At 36.5% G+C, this 10,309-nt stretch overlaps 1 protein-coding gene across 1 annotated transcript in view; it reads right to left on the bottom strand.

The window, feature by feature from the left end:
* Positions 1-5,006: 5,006 nt before the first annotated feature.
* SALL3 (spalt like transcription factor 3) overlaps positions 5,007-10,309 on the bottom strand; it is a 22,955-nt gene continuing 17,652 nt past the window's right edge. The window contains exons 2-4 of the mRNA XM_054016983.1: positions 9,963-10,309; positions 9,406-9,746; positions 5,007-7,999 (exon numbers count right to left, since the gene is read on the bottom strand). The exon at positions 9,963-10,309 is cut by the window's right edge and continues 2,584 nt beyond it. Coding sequence (XP_053872958.1) covers positions 7,568-7,999; positions 9,406-9,746; positions 9,963-10,309 — 1,120 coding nt within the window. The 3' untranslated portion in view covers positions 5,007-7,567. The remainder of the gene's footprint in view (positions 8,000-9,405; positions 9,747-9,962) is intronic.

Genomic DNA, 10,309 nt, shown 5'->3' with positions numbered 1-10,309 from the left:
TGGTTTATGTATAGACTTGTGCAATGGGGGACAGGAAAGAGACTCCTCCTTACTCCTTCCCCTACCCCACTGCATAGTTATGTACAGACTAGCCATAATCTATCCTTGGAATGCTGATTTTGAAACAGGGCACTAGATCATGTAATATACCCACACAAATGTATATACACATAACCAGATACTAATGGCCTTACTCACATGGAGTAATACAGTTCTTTGTGAGTAGCTTCATTGATTTCATTTGGAATAACTGTAATTTGTAGTATTTTGTTACCCACAGTGAATAAGGATATCAAAATCTGGCCTCATAAGTAGTATTAGCCATGGACTGCTGTGGAATGTTGTAACAGATGTCACTAGGGTTTCTAAAATATTTTGGACCCAGTGATGGTCCAAGTCTGCCACCCTTTACTCATGTTTAAGAGAAATGCAATTGTTTTCAATAATCTGCTTGCAGAGTGAAGTACTATTCAGCATAAGGGTGGCAGAACCAGACCCTAAATGAACGAATGAATAAATAAAAGAGAAGTTCTAACTGTTAAGCAATCTAGAAGAAACACCAGTGTAAACCTATTTAATAGACAATTGTCAGGTGAAACTTTAGACCTAAAATTTGTTTTACTTCAGAATTGTTATCTGTAAGGCCATGTTCTCTCCGTTCTAGATAACTATTTAAACTGCCCACTATTCTCACTGAGAATATAAAAAAATAATAATAATTGTTTATGTAAGACATATTGGCTATATTTATGGAAATCAACTGGAAATGCACCCAAATCTATTTGTGAGCATATCCATTTTTGTGCAATCCTCCTCATATGTGCTCTTGCAAAACAGGTAGCATGCAAATACCAGCGCAGGTGTTCAGTTACTCATTTTGCCTACACAGAAGCATACACCCACTAATTTATGAGTGTATTTATGGAAACCAGATGAAAAGCGTTATTGTTACAGAACAAGTATCAGTTAACAGCTCTACTGACATAATCAGCAATGCTGTTCCACAAACAAGGAAGTAAGCAAAACAGAGACATGTTGGCTTCTACTGTATAAGAAACAGACAAGGGAAAATATCAGTATTTTCCAAAGAGCAAAATTGGCATCAAGGAAAGTCATTTTCTAGATCCTAGAGACCAGATTTTGCCATCATTGCTCACATTGAGTAGTACCTTATTCCATGATTAGTCCCATGGGACAGAAAGTAAGGTAATACTCTACATGAGTAAGGGTGGTAGAATCTAGTCCTAGAAGGGTTTCTCAAACAAGACAAAAATTACTTAGAGAAGGACATGAAAGTAAAAGTATATGGAACTGGGCTAACACATTTAGTCAGTGGACAGTGAGAGTGATAGCATAATATATTGAATAAGATCATTAACTTGTGTACTGCCTTATCTACTACAACATTATTAAATATATCATGCCAATTTGGGAAGCGAATTATTTTCTGTATTACATGCAAATGATTGCAAGCAATTACATTTGGAATGATTTAATTAAATGTTTATTTTAACATTTCTATTGTGCACAATGAGTGACTCATCTGAAATAATAATCTGTTTCAACATAACTTAGGTTATGACCTTTATGATTCAGTAAAAACTTTTAACATTTGTGATTTAGGAACACTAGTGAACATAAATATAATTGTTTTGTAACAATACGTCTTATCTTTTGTCATGATTCCCAGTTTGTCTTCCTTTACTGAGGATTGAAATTGACTGTGTGTGTGTATATATATATATATATATATATATATATATATACATATACACACACACACACACACACCAGCAAAAATACCACTGATAAATATCCATAGAAAATTGCTGTCTTTTATACTTTTTTTTAAAAAAGTGATAATCAATGTAAACTCAAAATAAATTGAAATGCCAGATATAAATCTCTGCCATAGTCTAAAATTGATAATCAGTTTAGAAAAATTAAATCATTAGGTAAAACCCACTAGAATTATGAAACAGATACTTGATAATGGAATACATCTGTGGAAAAACGGAATTGGATAGAATTTCATATAAATTCTAACTATATGCGTGTACAACACTACTTAGCATAATCCTGCTTGGGATCGTTAGGCCCTACCAGAATGCAAATAAATAATGTATGTATGTGTTTCTTCTAGATTGCTTAACAGTTAGAACTTCTCTTTTATTTATTCATTCGTTCATTTAAGGTCTGGTTCTGCCACCCTTATGCTGAATAGTACTATAAACTCTCTAAAATGAGCAATAATACTTAGCACTTTCCATCTTCAAGACCGTGTACAAATAACCTAATCCTCACAACACGCCTGTGATGTAGTACATAAGTAGTATTATCCTCATTTTACAGATGAGGAAATTCATTCCATTACTGGTTGCCTCTCCAAGGGAAGTTAGCACTCTGTCTCCACTAACTGAGGGCATTGAGCCCCTTTCAGAATCAGACCCTAAGTGACTTGCCCGTAGCCCTGCAGCATGACACGCCAGAGCTAAGAGTAGAACTCAGGGAGTTTCCAGCTGCCTGAATTGCCCCAAAGGATTGAGCCATGCAGTCTCATGAAAAAAATAAAAGTACTCTACAGCAATCCTGCAATATGTTTTTTTCTTTTCATAAGGCTGCTGATACCTTTGGTGTCTGAGAAAAAGGGACCATATCTAACCATTAGCTAGATCCCCTTGTGTAGTAACATTATAGCAAGATTCTCACAAGATGCACTGTGTTCCAATGTAATAATTGCAAAGCTTTCATTTTCATGGTCTTATATTCAAAATCCAGTGACACACTCTCTTCAACTGAGTGAAAAAACATCAAATAAATACTTATATGATTATAATCATGATCAAGTTTTGTTAATATAAAATATGGATTAAGGGACACAGCCATCTTGTTTATGTCCAGAATTAGACCTCTTTTAAATTGGGATAATCTGGTAGAGTGCACTAAAAAAAGTTTTGTTTTGTTTTTTAGTTCAGTAATTCATTGCCCAGAAATTTTCTAATATATATATGTATGTATATATATAGAGAGAGCTGTCATTTTGATGGGATCTAAAAAAATAAATGGGCCTAATTCTCTCACACCAGTGTAAATCAGGAGTAACTCCACTGAAGTCAATGGCATAGGTGCTGGAACTAGAGGTGCTGGGGGTGCGGCAGCCGCACCCCCTAGCTTTGAAATGGTTTCCATCATCTACAGGGTTTACAGTCTGGTTCAATGGCTCTCAGCACCCCCACTATACGAATTGTTCCAGCACCTCTGGTCAATGGGGATACATTGATGCAAAACTGTTGCAGGTGAAATCAGAATCAGGCCTATGCCTGTTTCAACAGCTGCAGCTGCTCTACCTCCGCAAATAACTAAAAAATGTCATTGCCTTCAGATAAAGTAAAGACCCTGAATGACAAGTTTGTTTAGTGTACCCCTAGAGCTATGCACATACCTGGTTTTATCACTGATGACTTTGCCATTCACTATGTTAGTGTTACACACAGATGTAAATAGCAGGCAACTCTTTTGACTTCTGCAGAATTAGAGAAAGAGGAAAAAAAATAAAACCACAATATCCTCCAGATGACAGCGTACATGCAGAGAAACATATAAAAGGCTACCAAATTGGCTTCTGTAGCTTTAGAAGAAAAAAACATCTTTGCCAAGGAAGGACAAAGTAGGTAGGGGAGTCTCTTTTATATTTAAGCTTTAGAGGGATAACATATACAAAAGAGATGTGTAAAAAAATACATGTAACAGTCATTAAAAGTGTCATTTGATTTGTTGGAAGTGTTGATGGTTTTTTAATGTAGGGTGCAAATGAAAGGCTCGCTGGTATTCATGTTACATTTTTTGCCTTGTTTTTCAATACAAAATCCACAGGCAGCCTTTGATCTGTCCATGCTATTTCCATATGACCCTATTATTAAATATATATTCCACAGCAGCCAAAAAGACAGTGTCAACCATATCTGAGTTTATTTTTTATTATTCATTGTTTAAGACCTTCCTAAAATATCTCTCTTTCCAGGTTTAAAAATGAAATTGCTAAGCCTCCTGATTTTGTCCTCTTTTATTTCGAAAACTGATATTTCTTCCCTTATTTTTTGAATGGACCTGTAGTTAACATAGCTTTTAGTTTTCTTCCTTATTTGCACATCACCTCATCTGCTGCCAGCACAGCTCATGTTTTTTTGAGAGTTTACTGCTGCTGATCATCAGAGGGAGCTCACACCTTATTTGTGTAGGTCCTATAAAATAGAGGATCTTTAGAACAAGATTTTTGGAAGGGGACTAGTGCATTTTTTAAAAATGCAGTGGCACAGTCATCATCACCAGATTATAACAGTTGTAAGGTCAGTCAAATGTGGAGTCTTAGTTCCTGATTCAGCAATATATTTAAGTATGTGCTTAGCTTTAAGAATGGATGTACTCTTATTGAAATCAATGGACACTTCTTGTGCTTAAATGCTTTTGTGAAATCAGGATCATAAAAATGCACAGATTTCAACATTCAGCATCAACTGGTTTGAATTAAATGATGTGGGATGTGACATAAATGAACCAATGTGTTTATTATTTGAATTACTGCTAATAAATTTGTTCCCAAATCTTGTGATACAATATAGTTTGAGTAACAGGTAGCTTATTCAGGAAATCTAAATAGAACTTTGTTTGAAATGTAGCTAGTAACTGATAAGTGTTTTGAGTACAACCATTTGACACAGCAGTGCTTCCAAATGCTGCTTTTCCCTCTACAACTCAGCTTTTCTTTCCCTGTTTCAACAATAAAATGTTTTTAGCAGTCTGCAATTTTTATTGTAAGCTGTGGCTTTAATATTTCTGCACCAAAGGATAATTAAGAGACATTCAAATAATGTTTGAATATAAGGTGTCAACCTTCTTCTGACTTGCAGGTGCACCAATTAGAAGTCATTGACATCAATCTGCTGTGAGTAACCTTGGTCTCGTATCTGACTCTGGTATTAGAATAATCAAGGAACGCAATTCAGAAATAATATTACATCCTGCATTTTATTCAATTCCATATGACAAAAATAGTAACCTAGACTAAGACATCCATTTCAATCAGTAGATGTGTCAAGCCAACAAGATTTAATAATAAAAAATATTGGATCTAGGTAACAATTCCCAGCTGGTTCAGGGAGGCTCCTAGCCCTACATGGTATCGCAGTATAAAAATAGTGTCTCTCTTCACCATGCAGAGAGGAATGACCTAACCCTGAATACAAAACGGGGTCAGTCTTACTGTACCATCATCAACCATCTTATATACAACACTTTACATCTCTTTTTTTAAGTTATACACATCCTTTAGGGAGAAGAGATAATACTACATGGTACCAAATACTAACAAAAAAGATCACACAAAAAATGACACAGATAAATAAAAACATTCAATTGCTGAAATACAGCAACATTAAGCCACCTCAGTTTTCTTTCTTCCAATGCTTTGAAACACCCCCAAATAACCCACATACTGTGGTCAAAGATGTTACATTATAGGGATGTTTTGTATATCTATCTATCTCTATAATATATATATCATCACTGTAGAAAACAGAGCTGTATAGTTCATTGTTCATTTCCAACAGAAACAAACAGCTAATAAGTCTTCAAAACCATTTTCATTCAATTACATGATGGCAGAAATAGTCCATCCTCTTACAGTAATGGTTTTTGTTGTATAAGAAAGAGATTGTCCTATTTTTTCAGTCTCAACTGAGAAGACCTCACTGTCTGATTCTTTCTTCAGGGGCATAAAACTCCTTGTGCTGTTACCCAGCTACCCATAATGTCCCTTGAACAATTTTGCTGGACAGAAGTTCATAGTGTCAGACTCCACCATACTTGTAATGCACAAAAATGAGGTAGTACACAAAACATTTACTGTTCAAGTTTTGATTAAGCCCCAGCCTCCCAGCTTAAGAGTGGAACCATTCCCTTTATTTACTTGGTGTAATTTAAACAATGTAATAAACATAAAATATTAGAATAATCAGAGTACATTGTGCTTTGTAGTAATCTGAGGAGATAATCAGCAAGAATTGGGAATCACTTCAGGATATTTTAAAGTTGTGACTGATCATACAGCCAAACACTTTGTATTTTGTTCCCAGTTATGTTGTGCACAATACCAGTGCTATTAGGCAGTCAACGTCTTGCCTGTGGGTGTGTGAGAAAGAGACAGAACAGATTACAGTAAAATTAAACCTACACAATGTTCTCTTTAGTCTATCCTAGGGTTGGATTGATATCACACTCCTAAAATGAATTTATCAATATTCTGTTGGGGATGGCCACATTTTAAAATAGGCTTTGTAGAAACATTAAATGAGTCATTTCAATTTAGGAAATGGCAGGCCCCATTTTACTTAAGGATCCGACAGTTCTCGGTGGCTTTTCTGTTTAACTAACATAGGTCTCTCATATTGTTTGACCTGATGACAAAACAAGAAACTGAAACTGTTTTTTCCCCTCATTCTCCTTAAGTCAAAGTACTATTTATAAAATAGTTTACATCTTTGTTCAGTTTCAAATTATAGACAAACCTCCCTAATACAAAATACTAAAAGTGCAATAGTATAAATTAAGAGTTTGCAACCACATTATACAAACATTACCTTTTTATTGTACAGCTTTGATAACATGAAATATTTACTCACAACTGTTTATAATGTTGTGAATAATTTATGGTGATAAGGTTTGTCTGTAACTTGTTTTCCAATCATTGAGTTAAAGTCCACACTACATTTTTCATTTAATAGAACAACTGTCCACGTAGCAGCTACAAATATTTAAATTAAAAAAAAAAAAAAAAAAGGTTTGTTACTGACGGGTACTTGCACATGAAAAGCATGCTATCTTTCCCATAAAACTTCACAATTTTGCCTGCATTGAAATAAACCACTTATTTATAGTAAACCAAAATTTGCTTAAAAAAAAAAAAAAAAAAAAAAAAATCACATAGCCAGATGTATTTTGCAGTACAAAAGCTTCATTTAAGGTTGGGCCAAGTATATTGTCTGTTACCCGCATAATCTTAACTTTATAAATACTACAGACAAGGATACTGTAATAATACACACAGCATTGGGGTACTAATCACTTATTTAAGATTAAGATTCCTAAAAACATAGTTCAAGTTTCTAACTAATTTGAATAAAACCAGCAAATAAGTTTGACAGGAATGCCATAGTGAAGCCCCCTTTTCTCAGTTGATATTAATATTTTAAGAAGCAAAGTGGACATAGTCTAAACTCTTTCTGTCCCTAATGCAGTTATCCAATGATCTTTTTGTTTTTGTTAACTTAAATTAAAAAGGTTTTAAAGTTCTCAATAACAGTCAAAAACTCACTGTTGAAAGAAGTACCATGCAGATCTTGCAAGACAACTTTTCAGCAGCCACAAAGTTACGTATTTCTGCTATGGGAAAATTTTAAAGGGAACCTATGTATTTAGGTCAGGAAACTAATCTTAACTTCAAAAACTGTACATGAAATAGAACAAATGTGGTGTTGAGTAGTGGTCCAACAGTTATTTGTACTGAATGCTTTTAATTTATGCCAATCTCTTTGTTATCCTCAATAAATCTTGTGAATGGACGACTGGCTCCAGTTTCAGAACTTGCTTTGTCCAGACCAACAATGGGAGGGCTGCTGCCAGTGCGAGCTTTGTCCATGCCACTGGTAATGTTACTTAAAGATGGAATGGCACTTCCACCTAAACTTACTGGGAGCTGGGGAATGCCTCCGTTCTGTATGACAGAAATCTCATTGTTCTTCATAGCAAGTCCGTTAGTGATAGCTGCAGCATACTGGTTCCAAAAATTTGGGTCAACATTCATTGCTCGAGCTGCCAAATCCTTTTGGAACATTTCAGAAAACTTCAGAGCGTCACCACCTAACAAAGCCATTGGGTTTTCCACGGATAGTCGACGACCACGTCTTGCAGGGGCATTATTCCACATATGAGTTCCCATGTGAACCTGTATAGAAAATAGAAATGGGAAACATCTACAAATTAGCACATTCCAATAAGCTAGCTGGTCTGAATATTCGGTATAGCAATTAAAATAAAACAGAGAAAAAAAGCCATCCTTAAGTTCACATTTAATGAATTAGATTAGAATTATTTTGCCAAGCGGTATTCTTATGGACAATGGGAGTTGTAGTCCATATTAAAACTTTAAAAAAAATATTCATGTAAGTCATTAACCTACACATTTCTTTTCACTGAAAAGAAATACAATGCTACAACAACAAAGAATATGAATCCTTCAGGTTAGACAATTTCAAACTAGAACTGGAAGTTCTGACATGCATAAAAGCACAAGACCACCTTGAGAATTAGTTGGCCTAGGGGACACTTAGAAGTCTTAAGCCTCTTACCCCATCTAATTGTTATTTCCTCTGCCCTTGACCTTTTTGTGTCCTCCTGTCTTTCTCTCCTCTGTTCTCTTAATATTTCTCCGGACAATACTTCACTCATTCTTATTCTCTTTCCTCCAACATTATATACATTAAAAAATATTTTTTTACTAAGGCGTGGCCCTTGATGCCTCTAACCTCCTGATGCTTACCTGGGTTGTGAGGACGAGAGATGGTGCTCCCGTGATACATCATTTTATGTCGCTGGGTACCAGCTTACAAACCTGCATAGTGACACATGCACTACATGCAGAGTGGAAACTGGACTGTGTAACAGAGGCATCCCAGTAAGCTCTGGGTCACTGGAGGAGCATTGCTTATAATCTTACTACACAACAACAAGAGGAGAGAAGGCAGCAGAGCTAGATCTTAACAGCTAAAAGGTGCCCATAATGTTTTTTTAATTATTTTCATATATGGGGAGGTCTTCTAGTTAGAAAGGGTTTAGGAATAATCTCTGCCTACCACCCTCCTCGGCAACCACGTACACAATTGCATAGAGTACAGGCTAAAATTGCTCAGTGACTGTCACAGGATTCTGTGTCATTCCTGCCTCTTTGCAGTGATTTGTGCTTTATTTCTTTCCACCTTTTTTATATAGCAAGCTTATTTCACACTAGTGTTCCACAAAAATGGCACAAATGTAAAACATAGATATGTTCTATGAGACTCAGGTGTGCACCACCACATGCCTTGTCACGTATGTGTATACAAGCTCTTGGAGCTGATTTTGAAGTACACAGCAATGTGCACCCACAAATCAGAGGGTAGGATCAAGCCCTGGTTCTTTAAACATGTTGAGAGCATGAAACAGCACCATACAATAAATGTTTTCTTTATCTTCTCTTTCCTCCTCGCCTTGATGACAACAACAAAATGAGAGCTTGCTAAGTTCAGATGTAGTACATTTTTAAACCCCACATTCCTTACAGTTTTGTTTGAGATTTGAGAGTTTTCTTCTTACCTTAAGATTCCCTTTTGTGGTAAAAGCTCTACCACAGATTGTGCAACCAAATGGCTTTTCACCAGTATGGGTGCGTTCATGTATCTGTAGTGCACTTGCTGAGGAGAAGGTCTTCCCACACGATTGACAGTTGTGTTGCTTGGGAGTCCGACGTGGCGGGGGTGCCAGCATAGGAGTGATGCCTGGACTCATCACTGTCTGTGGTGCAGCAGGAACGTGGATTCCAGCTGGAAGCGAGGGAACCTCACCCAGTGAGATCGGCTTGCTGTGACCATTCACTTCCATTTTGATCATGGTAGGCGCAGTGCTGGTGACCAGGCTAGGAGTACTTTGGCTGGGACCTAGAGTAAAGTTGGGTTCAAATAACTGAGAAGGCAGCTCTTTTAATTTGTGCGTCAGTAAGTGCTGTTTTAAATTACCCATAGTGGAACACCCACGATTGCAGACTGTACAAATAAATGGACGTTCTTTAGTATGGCTGCGGTAGTGAATTTCCAATGCACTCTTACAAGCAAAAGGCTTGCCACAGATATTACAAACAGTACTTTTAAACTTACCACGTTCTCTGTTCAGGAACAGCAGGCTAAAAGGAGCCTCCTCTTTGATGATTGGTCTTCCCGGGTTGGTGGATGTCAGATCTAAAGCACCTCCATTTTCAGTAGCAGATGGTGGACTATCAGGTTTTTCTGTCTTTAATTGTATTTCCTGTGGTTCTCCCTGGTTGCTAAGACCTGGGGACTTTGATCTAAAACTTTCACTATTGCTGTTTACAGGAGACAAAGCTTGCATGGAGGAAGAAGATTCTGACATCGCAGGGCTACCTGCACTCTGGCTTTCGAGATCACCAACAGCTGATGAGGAATCATTGCTCAAATGGTCACTTTCACCTGATCCATTTTCTATG

This window comes from Malaclemys terrapin, chromosome 2, assembly GCF_027887155.1.
Source record: "Malaclemys terrapin pileata isolate rMalTer1 chromosome 2, rMalTer1.hap1, whole genome shotgun sequence".
NCBI classification, from domain to species: domain Eukaryota; kingdom Metazoa; phylum Chordata; order Testudines; family Emydidae; genus Malaclemys; species Malaclemys terrapin.
This window is presented reverse-complemented; position numbering and strand designations above follow the sequence as displayed.